At 40.7% G+C, this 27,408-nt stretch overlaps 1 protein-coding gene across 1 annotated transcript; it reads right to left on the minus strand.

Annotated features, from left to right (window-relative positions):
• Window positions 1–2,274: 2,274 nt before the first annotated feature.
• On the minus strand, window positions 2,275–27,408 carry ube2e2 (ubiquitin-conjugating enzyme E2E 2). The gene is made up of 5 exons (XM_018685595.2): window positions 27,233–27,408; window positions 26,192–26,242; window positions 11,108–11,240; window positions 5,883–6,030; window positions 2,275–3,187 (listed from the first exon to the last, which is right to left on the minus strand). Exons 1-5 carry the CDS (start codon window positions 27,406–27,408, stop codon window positions 3,090–3,092), a joined length of 606 nt encoding a protein of 201 aa, XP_018541111.1. The 3' UTR covers window positions 2,275–3,089.

Genomic DNA, 27,408 nt, shown 5'->3' on the forward strand with positions numbered 1-27,408 from the left:
TGTATGAAAGTGTCAACACACTTTGAGGAGGTGAAGTGGATGGTTTGTAGTTTTGTATTAAATGGCATCAATTCTCTGAACTCTTTGCTTCCATCAAGTGCAACCAGCATTTTAAAACCTGCTTTTCTGGACTGCGTCTGATGTAATTATTGATAATACATACATATTAAGAGATTTGTAAGGTGGAAACCCTGCTTTGCAGCAGTTAAATGGGGCGTGTAGTACATCATGTACTGTTACCTACTGCCAGTTACATGTATTGAAAAGGTTAATAGTGATCTTGAAGGATTGTCAACACTGCTGTGTCAATATTTTGACAGTAGCATGTGCTAATCCTAAATCTTTTTCTTACGTTACACTCTTCCCTTAAAGTTTCTTTAAATTTATAAAAACACTTCAACACTTCACTGAAGCTGAGTGATTCACAATTAAATGACCAGATCTAGCATCAGTGTCGTCTTGCTCAAAGGCGACACACCTAAAGAAGTCATAACAGAACAGCTTAATATAGATTTAAGATCCAGCAAAGGCTAAGTCATTTAAACAAACCTGACCTATCAACCTGATCCCTCCATCTAATCTTTGCCAAATATGTATCCAGTGTTGTTAATTCAGCTCCCATCATTGCAGGTGTGGCAACGTCAGCCAGCTTGGCAAGCGTCCTGCTGGCCACTGTTTCACAGGCTAATGGCCACCTCATTATTTATGCACACCACTGCCCAATCCCTACCTTCATTAAATTCTAGAGCAGGTTTTTGTAATGCTATTTACTCCAGAATCCTAACAGGCCGAAGGACTGAATCAGCTGTCACTCAGTTGAAAAGGCTTAAAAGCTTTTGTCGTATGACTAATTTATAATGCCAAAATGGCGCACTGCCAAAACATGTTGTGTTCAGTGAAACCAGTACGAGTAAGTCCTACTACAAAAGGCTTTTTACACCTTTTCATTTCCCTCTGTTTTGAATACTTTTAATATTCTTACCCAAAATCACCTACTCTTTTAAAAACCAGGTTCTTATTCAAGCACTTATTATTTTTCCCCTGTGAAATACTGAATATCCTTTATTCAACCAGCAGAGAGAGACTTAATTTTCACTCTAATTTTACCTAAGATTAGTCATTTCATACCTATTATCACAAGGTTTTGCCAAGAAGTCGAATCTAATATCTACTACATCTATTATATCTAATATTTCAGGTAAGAACGTTCCTGGTTTCCAAGCTGTGCTACTTCTAAATGATGATTCTTTGCTTAATTTATCACAGTTACAACAAAGCAGCAAAAATTGCCTGCTTCTCTGAGGAAACACTCATACTGCATGTTGTCTAAAGACATTTGTTACGTTCCTGGTTGGATATTATTTATTTAGGATAAGGGAGGGAGGCAGAAAACACTGAAATTTAGTCTAAAACGTCAGAAAAAGTTAAAGCTTCATTTTAAATAAATGTCGACATATGTATGTATGTGTCTGCATATACAGTATGTTCAGGTATATGTATATGTGTATTGTAACCCAGGGAGGGATTTTGTCTCGTGTCTTTACTTGTTTATATCTGCTGCTGCTTCTTAAATAAATATTTAATGGGAATAAGAGTCTACAGCCTGGAATATCTGCACCAAGATTCATACAAAAGCATCCAGTTGATGCTGAGATATGTCACTAGATATCTGGAAACCATGAATACATGTTCAAAATGTTGTGGCAGTCCATCTAATAGTTGAGATATTTTTGTGTGGTTAAGTCAACATCGTCATCCCTATAGACTCACACTGAAGAATTACCAGTGTAAATGTACTCAGGCACCACATTAAAAAGCTGTTTACAGTAATAAGCCCTTCAGTTTGTTAAGTCTCACTCCCTTCACAATCATCTTGTAAACGCGCCCTCACAGTCGTGATCGAGCACGGATCATTGCCAAAACACAATCACCTCGTCCTTGGCCCAAAGCTCTGTCCATCCATGAAATTTTATGGAGATCCATTCACGAGTTTCTTAGATATCATGTTGACCGACAGATGAAAATATTGCACCTCCTTTATAAAGGTAATAAAGCTACAAGGCGCTGCAGGCCAGGAGCCATAATGGGCCAAACCCAAGTGAAGCAGATACAGTGTCTGATAAGATGTACTGTATATTTGAGCTGATGTTTCTGACTGTAAAGTTTTATTATTGTGTGTGTGTGAGACATAAAAATAGTCCCGAGGTGATACCTGGGACTGAGGAAGATTACTGAAAAGGTGTAAATATCCGAGGACACAGCCGAACACAAATCCCAGGCAGAGCCGAGCGTTTTTTTTTTTTTTCTCACAAGCCAACCACAGTGTGTTTTATTGGGTGCTTCAGTAATACAAGTGCACAACAAACCACTCTGCAATTGCAGAGGTGGCGGGTAGCCAGTAAATATACAAGTCCTGCCTCTTTCACAGGCAGACCTATACTTTTGTGGTCTGCCTCAAAAGCCTTTGAAAAAATACATACAGTACAAACAAAATCAGAGGAAGTTAAAAAGCATGAAGGATCCATTGACGCAAAACCTTCCTGTTCCATGCAGATAACGTATTGATGACAAATACAAAAAAACAAAATAAAACAAACAAAAAAACAAAAACAAGGAAAACAAAGTCAAAGCATATATTCTGCATGTTTGTTCCAGGTGCCACTAAGAAAATGAGAATACATACTGTAGAGCTGGAGGACAATGCGTATGATAATTATAATATTCTGTGTTTTTTCTCCAATACAATACTTCCAACATTCAGATATTGGAAAATAAAAATCCCAATCTATTCTTTGTATAAAAAAGAAGCTTTCAAGTCAACAAGGAACAGAGGACATTTTTTTGTTGTTGTTGTTTGACTTTTTTTTTTGTTTGTTTTTGTTTTTTCTTTTTTACACAGAAAAGGTAGATAAAATGTTTGGGGGAGAAGGGGGGAGGAAGAGGAGGAGGAGGAGGGTGATAGGAGGGCAGGTATACCGTTGCACTTAGTGAATGTGCTTTGACAGACTAAGGGTGAGAGAAGAGGTAGAGAGAGGTACAGTGAAGGGTGAGGGAGGTAAAGGAGGGGGGTGGGGTTCACGGCAGGGAGTCTATGTAGCGTATCTCTTCGTCCATTGTTTGGCTATTCTATCATGCTCTGTTCTGTTGGTCAGGTACTGTGTGGCGATGCTTCCCACCAGAGGGTCGGCTGAAAGGTACAAAGAGAGAGAAAGATGTAAGATATTAAGTAGAATCACAAACCTTGTATCTACTGTAAACACAGACTGGTGAGAAAGTTTGCAGTGTCCCCAACATTTTTATCCTCTCTGGCCCTGATTATGTAAATGTTTGTGCAACACAGGACGTGTCATATCTCAAAAAAGGATCAAATTTCTGCTGGATCTATTCGACGGTGCCAAGACACAGCAGTGTTTGTCATTATTCTGGCAAATTTATTCAATTTGTACACATAACCAAAAACAGTCCTCGACACAAGTTGGTTTTTTTTGGCATTTATCAGAGGTGCAAACAAACAAGAATAAATCTGGTACTGGTTTACCTCGTCTACCAACAGCAGAATTTAGTTTCCATTTCAGCCATTTTCCTTTTATTTCATCATAATAAATGTATTAATATATTAGATTGTTGTTCATTACCTCAGCCAAGGAGGCTGTGTCTGTTTTTTTGTTTATATGTCAGCAGCAGGATGACACAAAAACAACAGAACTGATTTACACCAAACTTGGTGGATGGATGGGGCATGGAGCCGGGAGGAACCTATTAAGTTTTGGTGCAGATCCAGTTAAAGGGGCGGATATGACAAATAAATCATTTATCAGACTACTTCCTTTTTCCCCTTTTATTTTCTATTATAAGCTGACAGACATTTGTAGGATTGACTGTGCTCTACTGAGCGCTATTCTAATTTCCCATGTTAATTATTCCTGGAGATGAAAAGATTTTACACAATAAAATGATGTGTAGAGGTTATTCCTCTGAGCAATTCACCTGAGAGCTTTACTCTTTTTTTTCTCTTTTCTGAAGCAGCTTGATAAATATGTCTTATTGCTTTTACTCTTGTGTTAATATTTTCGAGCACTTTGTAGAGTCATTCATAGAAGTTTGATAAATACAGGCCCTGGGCTATTGCTATGTGTATTGGCAGAGAGATACACCCATCAGTTTGTGTACAAGCCAAACATGCACAGTGGGCGGGGCTGGGGCGGCGTTCTGCTGTAACTGATTGTGTTGATGCCAGGTCCTGGATGGCTGACATTCTGTGTTGTGATTACACTAAGGCCCCATTTACACCTGTAATCACAATGTGATCTGTATCTGGATATTCTATGTGGAAAAGGAAAACACATGTCAGTGCATGTGTAAATGAACACACTGTGATCAGATCAGCTGGATCACATTCTGGATCTGATCTGATCTGCACAGTGTGGCCACATTGTCAAGGATTTTTCTCACTCCCATTTCAAGAAATGTACCCCCACACTCTGCCCTGAAAAAGACCTGATGTCTTGTTTCTGATGTCGCAAATAAATAAATATTGATCAGAGCAATCACAAACTAAAATGTGATAATAGTGTTAAAACATGCTTGAATAGTAACTTTTCCAAACACAGTGCAGCAGCGTTTCTATCACCCAAACACACATCTGCCTGGTTAAAGTTGAACAAAGGTGAACTCTGACCTGTGAATCTGCCCGAGCGAGTCCGACATCGCACCAAAACAAGAAACGCACGCTTGAATTTGTCGTTTAGGCTGAAAGGTTACTTAATTGCTGATTATTATGATGACGATACATGGACAATCAGGATTTACATACAGCTCAGTATTTCTACAAGTGTTAGAGCTTTGTGTATTTTCCCTTTTGACAGTTTCTTAAGTCTCTCAGTCATCACTCACTTTTTACTGCACCAGAATTAAAACTGACAAGTGATTCCCCACATTTTCTATTCACACTAACCGTTTCATTTCACATCATTAAAGCCGTCCACCAGATTCACTGTGGCTGATAGACTGTATGTTTCAGACTTTAAAAAGATTTGCCTGGGGGACAGCTGTAGCTTCCATTTTATTATACTGACCTTCAGTAGACTTAATTACATGGTCTCAAACTTCAGCCATATCAATGAGCAGAGTCGAAGAAACGTGTAAAACGACTATAAAACCGCCGTCGTCGCAGCTTAATTTTCTGTACTTGGCCCACTTCCATTATGCTCACATACATCATATTCAACTTAAAACTGCGACAAGCGAGACATCACAAAATAGCCATTTTACATTTTTTTAAAACTGGACTATTGACCCAACAGTTCCCCTGCCAGGTCTTGAGTTTTCTTGTTTTCCGCCTACACTCAAACTCCTCCACTACTCACACTGCTTCATGATGGAGAGAGCGAGGAGCAGCGCGCAACGATTTGTTCTCAAGCCAAGAAAGTAAATGACAAATCTGTATTGTTATTTTTACTCCATCTTACATGATAATATAGGTTTTTCACTCTGCACCCATTGTGGGTCACTCGCTCCTCTCTGCTGTGAAACTGTGGTTTTATTATTTATAACTTCAAACCACAGACTGTGCCAGAGATCTGTCAGCATTAAGTTGGCCTTGGGAAACAATGAGAGTTTGAATTGGTCATTGCTTACTTAATACATCGTTAATAGTCTGGAAACATAAATTCTGACTGCGTGTCAACTTGAGATTTGGCCTTGAGTTAAAATAAACATTACATTCAAAGCAGAGAAACAAAAGGGAGTTTGATCTGTGACATAGAACTACTGCTCCCACTTACTTCTCAGTCACTCCAGCAGTGTCTACTTTACATACAAATCTCATCATAAATACCATTAAACAAATGTGAAACAGCTGAGCATTTAGATGGTGGCCGTACCTGGGTTACAGTCTGTGAGCAGGGAGCAGATGGACAGCAGCACCTTGGAGATGGTGAGGGCAGGGCTCCAGTTGTCTTTCAGGATGTCCAGACAGATCACCCCCTGACTGTTGATGTTGCAGTGATAGATCCTCGTACGAAATGTTACCTGCAGACACACAAATAACACAGTTTAGGAACAGACACAAAATGCTTTTTGCTTTTTTTGCTTTCTGGATTAATATGTTAAGTTTGGTCTATGAAATGTCAGAAAACCGTGGAAAATATCCCAGAGTCTAAGAGGACGTATTCAAACATCTTGTTTTGTTTGTTTGTTTAGAGTATTATGACATCAGATAGAAAATGCAGCAAATCCTCACAAGTGAGAAGCAAGAGCTTTAGGCATTTACACTTGAAACATGACTTAAATCACTAATTGATTACTAAAGTACTTGCAGATTAAATTTTCTCTCATTTGACTTGTTGCTAAGATGTGCATTATAATTTATTCAGCAAAAGAGCTGTAGCCTAAAAGAAACCTAACAAAGGGAATATTACACTGCATAAATGATGACTTTGTATGAGCCAATAAATGTTTTAAAATGACCAAGAAACAAGTAGATAAAAGAATCTGTCAGTTTAGTCTTGTATAGCTATTACATTAAAGGAATAGTTCAAAATTTTACTGTCTTGTAAGAGTTAGATGAGAACATCAATATCACTCTCATGCCTGTCTGTTATGTTAGTTAGAGCCAGAAGGTTAGCTTAGCTTAGCATTAGGTAGGTAACAAAATCCTCCACCACATTCTGGCTTCAGCTTAATATTTAAGACTGACACAAAACAGCTCTGTCACCCAAACCTTTGCCATCAAAGGTAACACTAACTTTGGTGTCACAGTTTACTCAAAATGACCATGAAATTGTTGCAGTCCAAAGTTCACTGATCTTTGGCTGGTTTGACCCTGAAGCTGACGACCTTTTAAGTCAAGAATGAAGCCTGTGATGTCCTCACCCGACATTAAATGAACCATATCTGCTTTATTGACCTTTAATAAGAGACCAGCTTTACACATAATGTGATTGTGCCATGAGTTTGAACTTTGAGGAAGTGAAAATGTTGTTTCAGAGTTCAGGCAGGGTTAAAGCTTCCCATTTTCTAACGTAGATTCTCCAGCACACAGACAAACAAACAGAGCTACTGCTGCATGTAAAAGTGCTGTTTGTCTTTGTTCATCCAGGCTGAAATTAGAGCTGCAGCGATTAGTTGATTAATCAGTCAGAACTAACTGACAACTATTTAGATAACTGAGTTACTTTATCTGTCATTTCTTCAAAAATGTCAAATTTCTGCTTAATCTAGCTTCTTAAATATGAGGATTTGATGCCACCCATGATAGAAAACTGAATATGTTTGGACAAACAAAGATGTCCCCATGGTTTGTGGGAAATTATAAACCATCACTATTCACTATGGACAAAGAATAATCATGAATCATAATGAAAATATGTGTTAGCTGTAGTTAGTTCAGTGCAATTGATTTTAAAATGTATTTCAGCAGCAGAAATATCTTCCTGCTGTGCAATCCCGGCCAACTCTTACAAATTATACAAATCAAAAGACACAAGATATAATCAATGATCAACTGAAACAATTAGCCAGTCAACTGATTTATCAAATGACAAGAAATTCAATGATTAATATACTATATGACGACAGATCATTGTCTCATACACTATGTTTAGTCTTTTAAAGAGAATAACTGAGTTTTGGACAGTTGGTCAGGACAAAAGAAGCTACAGTATTTTAGGGTGTAGCAGATTATTTTCTAATCATTTTGCACACCAAACAATCAAACTGATTAATTCAGAAAATAATCATGGGATTAATCCATGAGGGGGAAAAATCATTAAATAATAATAAAAAGAAATAATAATCTCTTTTCTGAATTCATAGATGAATTGTTTGGTCTATAAAATGTCAGAAATTGGGGAAAATGGATCTCAGGATGAGATATCCAAATGGCATTTAGCAAAAAAAGATTTAATCAATTACTTGATAATCAAGGCGGCTGCTGATTAATTTCAGCTGTTTAACTTATTGTTTCAACTCTAATTTATTCCCTGACTGTGTAGCTATTTTCTTGATTAATGGTTCAGGTGTGTTTCTGTGTATTTTAAAGGGCAGCAGCAGAGTTTTGGCTTCAGCTGGTGTTTTAACCAAATGTTTTTTCCACTTTGTCAGAGAAGCTACCACCATTTTAACCACAATGGCCTCCCATTTGTCTGGTGATATGATCTTTTAAAAAGTGGCTTGGTGAAGTTACATTTTTCTCCATTTGCTGATGGCCTTTCAGAGCAGCTTATAATAAACACAGTGATGAAAAGGCTTTAATTGATTCCACACATTTTAAGCGGCCAACAGTAATGAGTTCAATGGTCAGGACCACTGCTTTGAATCATCTGTTACAACCACAGATACTGTAACAACATGTTAGCAGTTGATGAGTTAAAGGGAGATGAGGAGATGAGTTTTAAAGCCCTCACAGACAATATGCTGTACAGTCTTCCAGGCTGAGAAGCTTTTCATAACTGGGAGTTATAATAGGTGAGACATGGAGGACAGTTAAAAGCTGCTGTGAGCCTTTCACCTCCCATTTCTCCTTCATTCACATTAACACTGATGTATCAGCATCAGTTCCAGTGCAATAAGTGTGCTTGATTGCTCCGCTGAGGGACAGTTCGACACTGTAGCTACAAATATACAGTAGCTCTAAAAAGGTTAGCGTTTTATTGAAGCCAGTGAATGATATTATTTGGGTTTTATTATTTTAAAGAGAAAACACCTCCTGTGACAATTCGTTTGCTTTTACTGAATCACTAACCAACAGAGGGCAGCATGATATAAAACCAAAGCACTACTACAAAACAAACACTTCTGTTGTCACTGAATATCAGACTCCAGCACCCGAGTGTAAATTAATGCCTCTACTGGTGAGAGTAAACAGCCTCGTCTAATCACACAGCCTCAAAATGTGACCTGAGCACTCTAATGTTACCTGGATTTGTTCTCTCCTAAAATACACTCAACAAGCAATCAACATCCCACCACTGGGCTGTTTATGTAGTCCGCCTCGGTTTGGATTTGAGCTTGACATCTGTTTGGTCCTGACACTTGACACCTCTGTCTGCCCCGCTGCTCCAATCACCAACATCTGGCCCTCCTGACCCTGACCCTCTGGAGGAAACCTCTAATGAGCCTTGGCATTCCCAAAAAAAAAAATTACTCAGGGCAGGGCGTTATAAATAACCAGCCCCCACTGCCCCTCATGAGACGCAGGGCTCCTCTCCTGGCCCCGGTTCAGAAGCAGAAACACATCCACCTGGCGAACTTGTCACTGAGAGAGAGAGGCTCTTGTTCCTCCTTTTTTTGAGATTTTAAAAGCAAGTCAGGATCTGGATCCAAAATTCCCAAGCCTGAGGTCTGAGTGCATTCAGCAACTGAGCTTCACTGGAGCGTTTCTATAGCAAGGGAGTGTATGGCAGCTACAGGCCGACGAGTTTGGTGTGTGTATGTGCGGGGGGTGGGGGGTGGGGGTCTGGCTGCAGATCACAGTGTGTTGGAGGGGTAGGAGGTATTGAAGGGGGCGGAAACACTCAAGCCCCTCTGGCTACAGAAAGCTGGGCCGGAGCCTGTGGATTTGTTTGAGTCTGCTGTCAAACACAGAGCTGGTGGTTACACAGCACAAAGAACGAGAAAGAGGGAGAGAAGAGGGCGAGCGAGCATGGGGAGGGGTGTGCATAACAGAGAGAGAGAGAGAGGGGAGAGAAAATGAAGGCCAAGTGAAAGGGTAATCGGGTGCAGCACAAACTAAAGGGAGATTGGCCCTGACAGTCTGCGTGTTCAATAATGACATCCACTCAACATCACTAAAGTACTCTGCAGACAACACACCACATAAAACAAGAAAAGGAGTCCTCTACCAGCCGAGCACTGAACAGGTCCGGATTCAGCATGACCCAGATTTCAAGCTCAAATCACAACAGATCTTCATGGAACAAAAGTACGAACAAAAGTTAAAAAGAAATGTAGAAATGTGCAAATCAAGGTGTAAAGAACCCATGGAAAAAAGCTGCAGTGCTGATTCAGAACAACCATGACCAAAGACTGAATGAAAGAGTAAAGTTCTGTTCTGTTTTTTTTTTTGGTTAAGTTTTGTTTTTGTGTTTGAGTGCTCTTTTCTAACTCAGATCAAGGTTTCTGTGTGTGACGGGAGAGAGATCACACCTGGACCAAAACTTACTGGTGTGTGAACCCACAAAGAAAAAAAATAAGAAAAGACCCAGCTTCTGTATCTTGGTTTAAAGTTAAATAATGCCATATCCTGTTTTCTGGGAAATCTGGATATGCTAGCAGGAGCACCTCAAGATGGTGAGAAATTAAGACACAACTGCATACAGATGATCAAACACCTGGATAATATCATGTATACAGGAATATGAATCGCTGGGTCTCTCATGTTCCAGTGAACGCCACCTCCTGAATATGACTAAAACCAGGATACCAGACACCAGATGTGTGTCTTTGTGTAGTTTCAACCACCCCCTTGTATTTTCATAGTAACAATGGATCAGATCACCACTGTAAAATGTAAAATGGGTCTCTCCTTGTAACAAATCCATAAGAAATTACCACCCAGCTCTGTTCTCCTCAGTTTTACAAAGAGTTTTAGCATCTTTCACACACTTGTTTTGGTTTCCTGGTCTTTTGGTTCACTCTCACCAGCATCATTTTTGGCTGCAGCTGGCAGCTACTTCCTGTACTCTACCTGCACAGCGCCAAACAGCAGACAGATACATTAGCAACTAGCTGGTGAACATAGTGAGTGTTTTTCTCAAGAGGTAAAAGAGACTCCAGATTCATCAGATGATCTGAAACATGACGCCAAATGAACACTACATGTCACTCTGTGTCTACTGGTAAGGACAGTCCACAAGGTCATATCTAACTGCAAATTATCCTGCAAAAAACATATAAAACATGAAGTGACTGTGTGTCTATAATTAAAGAAAATGTGTGGCTACACATGTGTGTGTTTATCACTACAGGGCAATTTTAATTCAATCTTTTCCAGATCATTAAATGACCCAGATACATTCTCCACCATTTTCCAGGCTGTGTTAGAAAGTCAATACTTGATCAGCGAGTATTCAAATTCTTTCACAGTAACCATCTACTGGCTGCTGACCTTGGGGGGTTTGAAGGGGTAGTCTGGCGTGAAGGCGATGTCCAGGAAGAAGACGCCTCCCTCGTACACGGAGCCCGGGGGTCCCAGGATGGTCGACCTCCACTCGTAGATGTTGTCTCCTTTGGGACCGGCGCTAGAAAATTGAAACAAAAGACGTCTTAATATGTTAATCAGCACAGCACACTGGAATCGACAGCCTGGTGTTCAAACTGCCATCGGGCTGACACAGATTTTGGGGGAAAAGAGCAGCTGAGGCGGTAAATGCTAGCTTCTGACAAGTTAATGACAGGAGATTTGGGGAATGTGGAAGCTGTGGAGGTTTGAGGGTTTTTAGACCAAGGCTATTTTAAAAGAGATTTAGATTATCACTTAAATTTTTTTTGATTAGAAGATTAGATTACCTGCTACTGGGAGCAGAGTTGCTGAAGCATTTCTGACATACTGACAAACACCAGTGAACCAGTGTAAGCATGTGAATAATAAGAGAGGCTTTTACATAATAAGAAAAGATATTTATCAGCCAACAGTGCAAAAATGAATTTCATATTCAAGCCAGTTTTTTCATGAGATGAGTATTTATGCTGAGAGGAGGCTGAAGGTCACATCTGTTGTATAGGCCCAGTAATTAATGCCATTTCCCTATTAAGGGTCCCCTCCCCCCACTGTTGTTTGTGGTAAGACCCTGAGTTGGCACAGAGCCAGGAAGAGACCGGGACAATGTCCAGATCACAAAGCTCAGGACAATGAACAATCCCCCTGATTTCGTGTAATTACCAGGGATTGTGTTTAACGCCAACCCTTAGCTGCTGGCAGATGTGCTTACAAATGTGTGTATGTGAACGGCAGTCACACAGGGTTTTGCTTTCACTCAAGGCTGTGATATCACTGTTCACTTTTACTTAAGAGATGAACCAACAGTCTGAGACAGAGAGTCCCTGAAAGCGACTGTGTGATGGCCTCAGACAGCAAACTTGTTAAAAAGCTGCATCTGGTTCCAAGCATGCCCTTGACAACAGATCATTCTCCCATAAATAGAAATCAGACATAAGACATTTCCTTCCTTCTTCAGTGTCAACACATGCAAATTTACACTAATCTACTTTGCCACTCTTTCACACTGTCCCTCTCTTAAGCCTTCTTTAATTAGCTAATTATGATCACTTCTTCTCTGGGGAATTACTTCATACATGCCAATCTGGACTTCTGTTGTTTCAGGCACAAAGACAATCGTGCATATTTATTTTTGTAAGAGTGAAAAGCACACAGAGGGATAATGCTGGACATTGTTAGTGCATAGGAAGGGGCCACATACCGGCCATTCATCTCTGTTTACTATCAGTACTACAGTAATTGATAACTTCCAACACACACATGGAGAGTGCTTGTATAAAAGACACAGATGGCAGACAAGGTGTTAAAGAGCATGTTTACATAAAACGTATAAGTTTATTTATATTACGGGGTATTAAGGACATTGGTTTTGTTTGTTTTGGCAGGCTACCTGTACATGATCTAAAGGCACCAAATAACCCTAAAATTACAGGTTTTCTTTCACTTCCAAACAACATGTGAACCAACTAAAGGAAATGACCTCAAAATAAAGGGATTTATAAGCACACAGAGACAGATGTTGACATCTGATAGCCAGCAGCCTGTGCTTGGAAAGCCTGTCATAACAATATAAAGTGAGGGCAAACCACATTATGAACTGCTGCTGTTCCCACATTCGTCTGTTGTGTTATTTAGCAGAAGTTAAATTTTAGAGCAGAGGGTTTCAATAGATCCACCGTACATTTACGGAAAGTGGATGTGTTTTGACACAAGATGTCAGGCTGCCAAAGGCCTGTCCACTAAATGACCTACTCGAATTGCTTGTCCTTGAAATTCCCAGCTGACAAACAGACACAGGGGTTCTGCTAAATTTGTCCAAATGTGGCTTCAGTATTTATTGTCCTTCTGCAGATGAATGCAGTCAATCAAAGACCAAAGCATAGAAGCCTTAGATGTGACTACTTTTCATATAGAGTTTTATAATTACTGATACCTCAATCAAGTTTGAATCAAATTGCTGTGGCTGTGCCAACTTTCCAGAGCTGTAAAAATCCTGTCTTGTATTGTATTGTAAACTGCTGTGCATTATTTTGGTGCCTAATAAGTCTCCAAATTCATGGATCCTCTACTCAACCTGGACATCACAGATAATTGTCATGTCTCTCTCACGTTTTAAGCATACGGCCCCAACCAACACTGCCCTTTGCATTGTTTTAATTCACGGCTGTTCTTGGATCCGAATCCTCGCTAAGACAGGGCAGCCTTAAGGTGTCAACTACATCTGACTTGTTACTTTTCATACCTAAAAATAAGTGGAGCATGTCTTCGAGGAAGACAGTCCCATAAGTATGCACCATATATTATCCCCATATTTAAATAATTATCTCTCTCTGTGAAAGCAGGCTTTTCACTCTGTCTTTGAATGAGGCTGTTCAGAAGAGCCATAAACACTTTTGCCTTCAGATGTGGTCAGATGACACGCCATACAAACTCATTCATTTTGAGCATAACCCTCCTTTACTTGAGAGTCTGTGTGGCTTTTGATTACGAGTCCTTTTCGTCTTGTAATTAGGCAGTGTGAGCTGGACTGATTGATTGTTCGATTGATACTGTAGGTCTTTTCAAATGTGGCTGATGACTGAACCTGACCATTCTCCTATTCCATTATTATTTCCTGCTGCTGACAGAACTATATAGACAGCTTATTTTCCTTGCTCAAGGCAATTTCCCTCTGTGAAACTTGTGCTTACGTTTTGAACATTTTATGTGCTACACACACACCTCATGGTAACACTTCCATTATCTGTACACTATTCAAAAGCTTCCCTGGCACTATGGTGAAAGGGAGAGTCGGCTATTCCATTTCCAAACATCTCCAACAGGAGCAGATGCTCACTTCCTTTGAGGCTGATGAGTCTGTAGCAGCGATAATAACTTAGACATGAGGGAAAGATAGAGATGAGCAGGCATGGCAGAGGTCCTCACTCAGCAGAGAGATTTCTGTAGGGGATCTGACAACCGCACAAGGGTTGCGGATAAAGGCTAAGTCAATAGCTGAATGTGCATGCCACCACTGGCTGTTGCTTGGAGACCTCCTCCCCCCACCGGCTTGGGCGTTCCTGTGGTGCTTTGTTGCAGCTGGTTGACGGCCAGCTCATTCAGGATCTGACAGTCTCTCACTCGGCCATTAATTTTTGGGAGAGGTGAACGGTGTGGCCGTCGCAAGGAGCTCGGGCTGAGCCGTTCCAAGTCATCTGCAGGATTCCTCCTATCAGTGAATGTTTGCATGAGATCCAATTCACCAGGCTTTAATTAATGTGCAGTTAATGTCAGGAGCTAATGGCTTATGATTCCTTGACCCTGGTTAATAGCTTTGCTGAATATTATGCTCTGCAGCTGACAAATTCAATTCATAGTCATTATTGGGTAATAATAAATTTACAATTCTGCAAATGCAACTTAAAACCAACAGGCTCATTTCTTCAAGTCAAGGTTCTGTCTGGTAACACATGGCTGCAAACTGCTAGTATAAACCAGTATTACTGAATCAATGTGTAGTCAGAGAAGGCGTTAAGAAGAGCAAACCTACAATAATCCAACACCCAGCCCTAAAACCGAGAGCGACAGCCAGATAAATATTACATGTCACTCCTGTCTTTTTCTTCCTCCCTTCAGAAAAATAATCTTCTGTTTGAGCAGACAGATCTCTCTTGCACAAACACATGACGTTAACTGGTGTAACAGTGCTGCTTATGGGCTTTGTTGTAGGCTGCAATAATAATAACCTCTGTGTAAGTAACACTACATCTGCAGTGCACTGTCAGCCAAATGCCTTGATTCACTGAGTATTTGGGTCATTTGTTTCAGGGGTCTGGGATACATTAGTGTGCGGGTGTCCGTGATAATCTTGCCACTGCCCTGTCCTCCGACATTACGCTCATGTAGGAACCCACTTTGACAGCTGGGCTGCTTCCTCTGCAACAGAGCACCAAAATAGTGTTTAACCACAGATTTGCACTGCTGTCTTTCTCTGAGGTTTGTTCCTTATTCTGAAGTTTTTTTATCAATAGAAATAACAGTTTGCTAAACGCAGGATCAACATCAGCTTGTATTGTCAGCATGATTCAGTCATAAAGTCGTGTTTGTGGGACCTGTGAGGGAGCGAGAGTAATTGCATCTCACACTGACCTTGTTCAGTGCTTCACCTCGACAAAAACCTCATCACTGCACATAGGGCTGAGAAAAGATTGGACGCCTTAAAACCCAGAGACTCCTCTGAGTTTTCAGAGTAGGAGGATTAAGAAAACAGTTTCTTCGTGGAATATAAAGAGGACACTGTACCACAGGCCTACTTCGTCATTTTTACCTTTCATTCTCAGTTCCTGAAAACTATCCCAGCTGTGCCTCATAATCACAGACAGCAGTAATGATTTCCATATATATTGAATGACCTTTCCTTCCCACGATACAGTGCAGTATGTGAGACCAGGGTGTCCTTTGCCCATTTAATCATCCACATTGCCTTATTTCGTAGATGGGGCAATCTGCAGATTGGTGCCAATGCCAAAAGATAACCTTTATCTTGCAGCATGACAGCTAGGCTAATCTCTACAAAATCGCTAACCTATCTCACAGTTATTGTCACCTGGAGCCAATTCCCACAGACATCAGGGTCCAGGTTAAGTTGATGAAAGAGATGCAGTCATCAGATGTGCCTCTCACAGGCAAATTTGTCTACTCTAATTATACTTAAAGGGGAAAAAAACATACACACACACACACACACACACACACACATATATATATATATATATATATATATATATATATATATATATATATATATAAATATTTTCTTTATGTGAAATCTGTTAAACAATCTCAGCTATCCATTTACTTTGGGCAACCCCAGAGCAAATTGAAATGACAGACGAGAATAAACTTAAATTCCTACATCAAAGAAAACACTGTAAGCAACCACTATTAAAGAACGCGGGAGTCAAAACCACAGTTGCAGGGAAACAGCAGGAACAAACAGTGTTGTGTGCTTAAAAATGACTGTGTGTGGTAGCAAAGCGCTGTCAAAGAAACAGCTCCAAACTAAGAGTACACTGGTAAGGCTTCAAAGACCAGTCATGCCTCGCTGTTGCTTGCCATGTTCGTGCCAGGCTATCCAAAGCTCTAAAAGCAGACTGGCAACAGCCAATTCAGGGTAGGTTTCACTGTAAGGAAAATGAGGAGGATGTTCGTTTTTAAATCATTATGTGTAGTTCAGTCATAGAAAACTAACCACGCAACAGAGCCACGTGAGAAGTTCTCCTGGTGTTGGGTAATCTGTGAAATTTCAGGCCTTATAAGGAAACCACAAAGTGAAAATGATGTAAAATGTCGTTCTTCCACCTTTTTTCTCAGAAAACTGTCAAGAAACATTAACTCCCTTCCAAAGAAATGTTTTCTTCACCTCTTGCAGCTGGTACTGATACTGATTTCACAAACAAGACTGTTAGGATGAATTTAGTGCCACTGACAAATATCTCTGAAGATTGCTATAATGGATGTACCTATTTGTGAGCAGTGTATCTAGTAATTTTTGGTTCTGAGCATGGCATATTCCAAGTATGTTCCTGCTGTGGACGGTGGCTGCAGCAGTGGTATGAAAAGTTTTTATGGATTTCTTTTGTTAATACCGCCATAAAAACTGGTCAGGAATCCATTGTAAACAGCATGAATCCAAGCTGACCACAGCTGGTGTGCTCCATGAAAGGAGAAACAACACACTTCTTTCACAGCCACCTTTCAAGTCTAAAGGGACTGAGTCTTTAATACTCAAAAGATTAGGTTACATTTAAAATATCAAACGGGTAGAATATCACTTTAAAGGATAACTCTGGCACTCTGATAACTATTTGAACCTTGGCTTTATTTTCCCATGTTTTTCAGTGTAAAAAAATGATAGGGGCATAAATCTTTGGAATCGGTGCAGTATAGAGCAGGAACAGCAGCTGGTGCAATGTTATCCAATGGGTAATTGCTTGTTTTTGCCACTGACAGGCTCAGATTGTTATTATAAGTGTTTGACAACATTATGGGCAGGTTTCCTACAGAGACAGAGCTTTTAATTAAAGAGTAAGATCATTTTTGCTTAACCAGGAAAATCACTTTATATTGCTACCAGACTTAGACAGTAGAAAACAGGAACTGCTGGAATACTACTGCCTTGGTCAGTTTGTTTGTGTTATTGTGTGGTACTGTCACTGAAGGATCTGAATACTCCTTTCACCACTGAAAGTCACATGGAGTCTGGCAGCGATGTGTACTGATGTTCTCCTGGTAAATGTATTCTTTAATAAAAAGGTCTATCTCTATAGGAATCTCATCCATGATGTTGTCAGACACAACTGCCCATTGGATTACATTGCAGTAGCTGTTTGTGGTTGCCAGGTATCCTGTTCATGTCTAATGCTGTACCGACTCATTTACACCCCAAAACATGGGAAAGTAAGACCCAGGTTTGAAAATACCAGTTATCCTAACAACATAAAAGACAGGAAAACAAAATGTGCAAACATAAAATAACCACAATCACACTGTTCGTGGTGGAAACACTTCAACAGTCCCACCAAACACAGAAGCAGTGTGTTCCTAATGCAGCCTGTCACACAGCGAGCTGTTTACAGTAGCAGGTAAAAAGCCGTCTCAGCCAAAAACTGCACCAAGGGGCTGATAAATAAAACAGGAAAGTAAACCAATAATTGAATGTGAATCAGTATGTTTTGGAGCTTGTGAATACCGCAAAGCACAAATAAGGCCATTATCTGCATTTTTCGCCGTTCCAGTTCATTCCCCACAGGTGCTTTTTTTCCTAATGGCACCGTCATTCAGTTAAGATCTTCTTTTCTATCAGTGTGGCTGCTGTGGTTATCAGAAGAGGAACGTTAATGAAGCAATCTTCTTCCCCCCCGACCGTGAAAGAGCTCCAAGACCAATTACTGAGCAGCACAACAGGCGAGGTGACACCTCCTTCCTCTGTTCTCTTGTCTTTATTGTCTCAAATGACATGGTTTGTTTTTTTTTTAATCAAGCCTTTTATTGTTCATCTGTACAATGAATACTGCAATTACTGACCGGACGGTTTATCCAGCAGCAAGGGAAATGGTTGAGTAGGTGGTTGCATGCTTTCCAAGTCAAAAGGAATAATACAATTTTAGTCTCACAGGAAGGCAACCTCACATGCTGGGCTCAATCAATGTAAACAGCAGTCACTATTGAACTGAGGAAGTATACTTTGAAAGAGAGGTTTGAAGAACTGGCTTTTCACTCAGGAAGTTTGTCCTCGCTGGGGTTTTAAGTCATGTTAACAAAGCTGTAAATAAAGCAGAGGATCTGTTTATTATCCTCAGCCTTCCTTTCTAATTCAGCAAAGACTCTTCTGAGGTACAGCAGAGATTTTGGTGCGGTAAGCATTTTTCTTCTCCTCCGTATCTGAGCCGCTGCATGCAGCCAGAGTCTGATGCAGTGCAAATGTTTGCCTCTGGCTAAAAATGAATAATGCAGAGCATATATCATTACCATAATACACAGGCACTGCATAAAGGAAACAGCGCAACATCATGAGTCATAAAAATATCACTTAGCTAACAAAGCATTGCTGTGTACCCAGGGTGAAGGATGACACAACAACTAATAGTGAAAAAAAAAAACTTTAGTTCCATAAACAGAGACCTCATGGCCCTCAATCCAAAGTTGCACAATTTCAGCAGAAAATAAGCATTTGAAGAATATAATGTCCTAGATATTAATCAGAGTTCATGTGGTAGTTTGCAGTAGCTTTTTCTAATTATTTCTGCAACATAAAAGTAAGAATATGTGTGTGTGCATGTCTGTCGAGGGGTAATTATACACATTTGCTTTGCTTGAATAAAACAAGTTAGAATTTGTGCTGACATGTAAATCGGTTTTGCAGGCCAGGGACTCACAGGAACAACTGCCTTCAGGAAAGGAAACTGCCTAAAAAACAGATTTGCCTCCAAGACAAAACTGCAGCCTCTTGCAATTTATGAACTAAATTAGTCAAGAGTACGATGTTAATACTTTTAATTTTGCAGCCCTGCACCAAAAGTGTATTCAGCCATAATTAGAGACAGTCTCCCCAGCCTTCCCTGCTCCCTCCACAAAAGCACTCTGGGCAGCCATTTGGCCCTGTGATGGCCGTGGGATTGGACTTATTACCAAAAGGTCAGTGATCAGAACAAGCTGAGCTGCCAGATCTGCTGTGGAGCCTGATACTCTGTTGGTCTATTCCCATGACATGGTATTAGCCCTGAGGTTTTGCAGGTAGAGAAATGTAACAAGATTTTTAAGCCTTGGGTTAAATCAGCACAGAGAAAAGGGCATTCATCTGGGATGTTATTTACTGGTTATTATTCATTTCATCACTTAACAGAATGTTAGGAGTGTTAACATTTCATCCCCCAGACCGCAAATATGTCATTAAGACACTTTAAATCGTCTTGGCAGGAGCAACAGTATAATTTGTGACTTCAGAGGGAAATCCATTAGATTTTGAGATCCCAGTCACAAGGGTAATGGGATCTCAGAGCGATTGTTTACTTGAGTGAGTTACTGTATTTGTTCGCTTGCCAACAGATTCTTCTGTTTGCGCTCCTGTCGGCCTCACATTGTCAGTCAGTCATTCTCTATGACCTGAGCTGCTTCTCTGTGAAAACAGGCACTGCAAAGGCAACGCTCCACCACAAAATGTCCACACGCTGTGCTTCATGCTCGGCTTCCCCGCAAACCCATTAATAACACTGTGGACAAATGTTTGCCAGAAAACTACCTCACAAATGAGGACATTGAGAATTCAATGACACACATGAATCAAGGCAGGCCGTGTTCCCTGTCAAACAAGTGCCGCAGTGGAAAACATTAAGGATAAATTAAACTCAGGCCTGTGTCAGAGAGGGAGAGCATATGCTGCTGCCGTTCTATAGGGGCAAATTTATTTATTTTCCACTCAAAACTTGGTTGAGAGGAGAAACACGATGAGAGGCAGATTGGTTTGCTCGGTAAGAAAATTATTTTCAGCAGATGTTTCATAGGTGCACAAGGAGAACGCCGGCCATAACAAATCAGCAGAATCCAGTCTGGCATAGTCCATCTGTATGCTCCTTCTGCTCTAGTACAAGGCTTAAGACATCTTTATTTATCTTTAGGTAAGACAGCATATTGCTTCCTGTCTTGTGGTCCAATTGAGAGCATTTTTATTTACCTAGAGCGTACATTTACAGTTCACGCTGACAAATAAACAACTGTCTCCAACCAGTCCACCTCCTTTCACTCCTTCAATGTTCAAAGTAAGGCTATAAGAGAATTAACAAAAATAACCAACACAGTCATTTTTTTAAAAGTAAAAATGTTCTCTGGTTTCAGCTTCTCCATTGTGAAAAACATCTGTTTTACTCTGCTAAACAAACAAAAACAAGACATGTGACTAAATAACACTAAATAATTATTCCATTAACTGAGAAAAATAAGTGACAGATTAATCAATACTGATTAGCTGCAGCCCCTATTATAAAAATAAATATTTTAATACTCTTGATTCAATTATATTTAAATTGTAGTTAGGTTTTCGGAATTATTTTTGGTAATTAAGCATTCATTTGCTTTACATTTTTTAATGAATGTAGCCTTTCTTTGCTTCCATGTATATATGATGACTAACAGAAAAAAAATGTTACATTCTGTAAGAACTTCTTTACAATTAGTATCTGCTCCCCCCATTCTTCATTTCATCAACTTAAAAAGGTCAATTTTGCCCACGCCCCCTCATTAGTCTCTGACCTCTGCCTTGTGCCTATGTAAATGTTAGCGCCACCACTGCCAAGAAGACCCTGTTTTCTTTATTCTGCTGTCTCTGTGAACAAAGCGATTCTAATTCTGAAGTGGTGCCTTCATGAAGGTTCTCAGATTCTGCAGTCGACAGACAGGACTTTCTCTGAAAGGTCAGGAGCACGCCAGCGTCAGACACAGATGGCTGCCTATAATTCATCAATATTTATAAAGGCAGTGATTATTATGGAACAAGAAAATCGATTAGGGCTGATTCATCCAAGGTCAAATGTAGCTGTCATTGTTTATACTCGCTTCAAACTGACATCACATCCCAAAGACGCTGCCCAAGATAATACATTGAAGTTGCTACGCCTCAATACAGTGATCGATTCAAATGCCCGGGAGGTATTCCTGCAGCTCATCCCTCCTTTCCTCCAGCCCTGGCCCCACGCCCCCTCATGAATATTGATAACCCTCCCCTGCTGTGCTTAATGGTAACACTGTGAAAAATTATGCCGGGTGTAATCCCCCAGGGGCATGGCACAAAACTAATATGCAGCCATCACAGACATGAAGATGATCCCATCAGCGAGGAGAGAATTAGAGGTCAGAACCTACAATGAAGAGAGCTTCGATTCTTAGTGAGACTGGATGATGATGATGGAGATACATATTCATGTCAAGGCTTTAAGCCAAGTGAGCATGTGATGGACTGACCAGCTGTGTGTGTGTGTGTGTGTGTGTGTGTGTCGTGAAAAGAGTGTTTCCCTACAGCTCGCATGATATCATCAGGGAGTGACAGCTCTGTTTTGGGCATCATGGGGGCATTACATCACACTGGGAAAATTCAGGGGACCAAAGAAGGCTATTTGTTCCAAAGGCCAGCCATGTAATACAGCTATGCTAAAAAGAGGACTGACATTTGATAGTCGGCCGATCCTCCAACCAAGTGACAAAGCTTTAACTAGGACTGCAACCGAGGACTATTTCAGACATTAATAAAAAAAAATCATGTCTTTAAGCACATGGTGGCATCTACAAATGTCTTGTTTCGTCTGACCAACAGTCTGTTAGACGGCTTACATTTTTCCTAGTATGTAAGATATCTTAACTTCTTTACACAGATTTAATACTTAGTGCTTACTCCAAGGTCTCCTACTGTAGTGAAGCTGGAGTGTTATCCCTCATTTGTAAGTGGCTTTGGATGCTGAATATAAATGCAAATACCTATATTAATCGTCATCATACTTATAATGCTAGGGCTTTATTTCCATGTCTTCAGCTTGGATTGTTAACTGGTGTGGATGGTGACTCTTTGGCTGATGTATGAAGCTGTCAGTTATCAGTCAGGTGGATATTTAAAGGCACTTTCACAGGGCTATTGTTTTAAATAGAGTCAGCTGGAAACAAAAAGCTAGCCGCAGACAGTATGTATTTCAACCACGGAGCTAACAGAGATAAAATCTGCTAGTAACAGCTGTCATTTTAGCCAGCAAAGATCAGTAGCTGCTGGCTGAAATATTCACTGTAAAGAGCTTTCAGTTTGTAATGCTCAAACACTACAGGAAACTATTCTGTGATCAAGTTTTGTAAATTACTTGCTTTCTGTATCACCTCTGCCTCAGCCATATCTGCTTCCACTTCAGTTAGTGGTTTCTTACATTTTGCAGAATGACTTGTGACAACCTGACAGAAGAAGGGGGTGAACTTGTTACTCAAAATGCACCGTGGGTTTGCGGCTGCATTGCATTTGATCTATCTGAGCTGCCTCAGGAGAAGAAATTGGTATCTCTGTCTCTTCTGCAAAAGATAATTCTGCTGTGAACACAGCCTTTTGAAAAAACCATGCCCTTCTCTTTGGATTTAAATGGATTGACACCAAAACCTGACATTTATTATTATGTTTTAGACAGCTGAACATTGTTCTGCTCTCACTCCATTGTAGATGTAATGTTTGTTTGACCATCTGTGAGAAGAGGAGAGAGGTGTCAAACAGCACAGTTTTCCAGAACTGCAAGGTACATCACCAGTGGCTTATTTTAACAACGCCAAGGTGCCTGTGTTTGGATTTCTGCTTGAAACGTTGGCGTCTGTGGATCAACATTACAAGGAAGGAAGAATAGTAACAACTCACAACAGTCACAGCCACACCACCGCAATAACAAATGCAGCTGAAACAATTCCTGCGATTCAGTGGCAAGGAAATATAATGAGAGAGGAAATATAAACGACTGATCAAACAAAAGCAGCAGTTTGAGGACATCACCTTGTGCTTTAAGAAATCAAAACAGGCATAATTTTACTATTATCTGACATCTTATAGACAGCAGGTCAATGAAATAAACATCAGTTGAAGAGCCGCAGCAAGTAATTTGATAATCACGGGATCATTTCAGTCTTTTTTAAGCAAAATTTTCTGCTTCCAGTTTCCCAAATGTGACAAGCAAAGCAAAACAAGCACAGTGAAGACAGACACAGTGGCTGCTGCAGTGTAAAGCCTCCCCATAGATAATGTATCAGAAAAATTTAGCAAGGTGAGCAACAGCCAGATGACCTTTCTAGGTACTAGACAAATACTCAAAGAAAGACAAATTTCTTATCTACACTGACACACCCTCAGAGTCACACACAGTATTCACTGTAAATGGAGAAGCACAACACTTTTAGATGATGACAGGGGCTGAAGAATTCAGTAATACTCATAAGCCTATCATGTTTTTTTCCTAGTCAGATCATTGCAATATTTGTGCAACTTGGAGGCAGGAAAACACTATTCCTTTCAAAAGTCACTTCATTTGCATCGCTTGGTGTAAAAGCACAGGCTGCCTGTACAATATACTTGAAGTGTATGACAGTGAGAATAATTGCCATGTCAAATCCTCTTGGGCTTCAACATGTTCCTGTTGGTTTAATGCATGACAACTGCCAAGGTGACAAGCGAGCTGTCACAAAGCTGAGAATGAGATAAAGCTTGGAGACGAATTTAAATACTCGCTTGTGTTTTCCAAGAAGTGACATAGCACTAAAAGTAGAACTGTTTTCTTCACACTGCGTGAAAATTGATTTTTTTAAAACTACATAAGCTTTAATATTACAGACTCTTCCCTGTCACAGAGAGCCAGATAGCATCAGCGAGTGAGTGATTTATTTACACAGATGGGTTATTGGAACAACAGTTTGTGCTTTTAACCACAGCTGAGGGTTAACACAGTAACCTTAGATGGATACTACAAGAAAAGGCGTGGGTGTTTTATTAGACTCATCATGTGGTCACCTCCTGCCACTGATGTTTCACTAAATTAGATCCCCAACACTTTCATGGCATTACATGGTAAATTTTAGCTCAAATCTACAATGAAAGACACAAATCGGGGTTCTCCATTTTACAGAGAGACGCAGCAGGAACCCTTTCCGCAGCCCTGAAGGCTACACTGAAGAGACTTGTAGGTGATACGAAGGAGACTGCAGATTTTAACTACATGATGAGGATGGCAAATTCGCTCTGACCGGGACAAAGTGGCGAGGGAGTCTGAGGGGGCTCCTCAAGCCGCGAGACAGATGAGATGACATACATCAACTGGCCTCCCAGCGCTGCGTTTGCTGAACGTACCGAAGTGAATCTCTTTTAACACAACTCTCTGTCTGCCTCCTGAAGGGGGCCAACAGTCTGTGACTCCATTTGTCGCTGGGGATGAAATGAATAACCTTTCAGGCTAACCTGGCCGGGAGCAGGGAGCGTGTGGCATACAAATGACGACACTAGCTATGCTGCTGCTGCAGCGTGCGCTCATTCATGCGAGAATGGAAATGGTGCTGTGATCGTTTTTGCGTGAGAAATTTGGTGGAGGATGCATATGACCCCCCCACCCCACCCCTTCCATGTCATTGTTAGCAGACAGCTAATCTATTTGGGTGCATCAGAGAAAACCACATTATTAGATTTTGATATCATGTTAAGAGTATAAAAAGGGAACACACACACACACAGAAAAGGATTATCTTGAAGAAGCTTAATTGTTTCCCAGGCAACTAGTTCCCCACTAAGACGATGACTGTGAAATTTCCGCTAGCGATTATTTTACTTTCAAATGACTTACTCGTGTCCTCCAGCTAAATCCTTCATGTGAGCCAACCTAGTTTTTTTGGGGAGGTGGGAGGAGGGGGTCTGAAATAGATTAGAGTCCTCGAGGAAAACAACATCTCTTTTAGCCCCAGTACAATAACAAAACTGGGCTGTGAGCTGGAATGAAAAGGTTAGCTCAATGTTTATCGTTAATGATGGTGGGGCTCTGATGAGACCCAGCAGGGGTGATTAATTCATGCAATAAACAAGGCTGTCTGGGGTGTAGTAATTTGAAATCGCCAGATGAGTCATACAAAGCCGTTTTCCTTAATCATTTTAAGCAGGTGTCTATGAACGAATATGGCCAATTCCGAATGGTCAGAAAAAAAAATCAGCATCTCCCACAAGTGTCCTCAATCTCACAAAGACTGGCTTCCATTTTCTTTCTTAAATTGCACCAGAGTGCTGATTCAGAGAGTAATTATTGTATCGTAATAAACAGAGTCATAATCAATGACAGTGTCACTTTGTATTATTTAAGTTAATAAAAGCTGGCTTCTGCACCACATCCCAGAGGCATGCCTTTTGTCATGTCAAGAGAGACTGATGCACATGTGGTCTGCCACTCGCTCGCGACCATATCTCTTCCTCAAAGGGCTGAGAGCCGCGGCAGTAGCACACAATAACCATTGTCTGTGGTAAATCCCCAGCAGAGCGAGGAGGGGGGGGAACCACACAAGAACCGAAACAGGTTTTAAAGTCACACTGCCGCTCATTTTCCACCATTTCAACACAACAATGACACTGTAATCTAAATGGCTACGTTTTCAACAAACGGCTGCAGCATGCATTATGCAGCAACAGCCACGACAGAACGGACTACGTTTGCTCTAATTCACCTGAGATTACCATCTTAAACAAACAAACAAAAAACCCCCACCCACCACAAACAACAGCATTATGGGAGCAGAGACAAAACGAGCGCATCACAGCGTGCCCTTTCCTTTTTTCAAGAGACAAAAAACCTTGAAAGGAGCACATGTCTGCTGTCTACATCCATTACTACTCAGCATCTGAACATACAGGCTTATGAGTTATCAGAGAAATGGTTTGAAAAGATAACACCTTCTTACCTGCAGTTTGGAGGTGGGTCTAGTGTTATTTCTGCAAGCTCTTTCTGAATCCTGAAAGAGAAGGAATTGATGGTTAGTACCTATGTTTGGAAGGGCAGATAAAAGCAGAAAGAACAAACACATGTAGCCAGTGTGAGGAGGTGAGGCACAATACAATTTTTAACAGTGCAGGTTGCAAACGGGTGTCACGGCTTGAGTTTGTTTTCTTATGATTTTAGTTTAAATGTAATATAAATGAAGTAGAGTAAGTTTTAACTTTGTATTATCCGTTTCACTGTTGTCATGTGTCTGAGTTGCGCAAACAAAATTAAAAGCAACATCAAGCATGAGGGTAAAATACGCCAGCTTTGATAATTTGCAGCAGATAACCATGCAAAATGATGATTCAGACTGTGAAGGGCGACTGAGTGCAAGCGCTGCTACTAGACTCACGTTCACATAAACACAGTACTTCAGACAACAGCGAAGCCTCTCCATGTTACAGCCCTTGTTGACTCAAAGAGACTGCTGCTTTTAAAGTGAAGCACAGACATACAAAAAAAAAAGAGGGAGATGTTCATAACATCAGTCGCTGTTAAAAAAAGACTCGACGGCCTCAGCCAACCCTTCACTCAACTGGTTGCATAATTCTGTCATCGCCTGTCTTTTTTTGGGAATAAGTGCTAAGGCTGGTGGAGGTAAGTGTTGGTGGTGGTGTTGGCGGTGTAGGAGAGGGAAGAACGCTGCGGAGCGTGAGGCAAATCCATTCAAACAAACAGCCTGGGATGGGAATATCTCTCTCAAATGACAGCAATGACACTCCAGCGCCGAGCTGTGTGTGAGTTACCTCCTTTCTGTGGGTTTAGTGTCACAATGAATAGCGTGGATGTTTGAAATGACAATGCCTGTGGGACTATAGTCTTTTTATATAACTTCACACCCCCGGGACACAAGGGGAGAGGCCTTTAGTTTAACAAACAACCCCTGTGTAAATGCTGCTCTCCAGAGCCAGAATCAGGCTTTTTTGTTTTTTGTTTTCTTCTTCTTTTTTTTTTTTTTTACCTCTTGGCACTAGTTGAAAGTTTAGCAGCGGTTTTACTCGAGATCTTGGTCTCCTTCTTTTTGGGCTGTGCTTGCTCTCGCTCCTGCTCAGGTGGTACCGATTCCCTTTGTTCAATATCTGAGCTTCCCCCGCTGGTGCTGGGGCTGTCGTCCGGTCTCTGCACTTCGCTGGACAT

Source organism: Lates calcarifer, linkage group LG15 (genome assembly GCF_001640805.2).
Source record: "Lates calcarifer isolate ASB-BC8 linkage group LG15, TLL_Latcal_v3, whole genome shotgun sequence".
Lineage (NCBI taxonomy): Eukaryota > Metazoa > Chordata > Actinopteri > Centropomidae > Lates > Lates calcarifer.

Bases quoted from the DNA above. Each gene is read 5' to 3' on its own strand.
- ube2e2 (XM_018685595.2), bottom strand. From the start codon at position 27,408: ATGTCCAGCGAAGTGCAGAGACCGGACGACAGCCCCAGCACCAGCGGG. The intron at 26,243-27,232 runs GTAAAAAAAAAA...CTTCTCTTTCAG, and splicing joins CTTTCAACTAGTGCCAAGAG to GATTCAGAAAGAGCTTGCAG. The intron at 11,241-26,191 runs GTAAGAAGGTGT...TCAATTTTCTAG, and splicing joins GACCCACCTCCAAACTGCAG to CGCCGGTCCCAAAGGAGACA.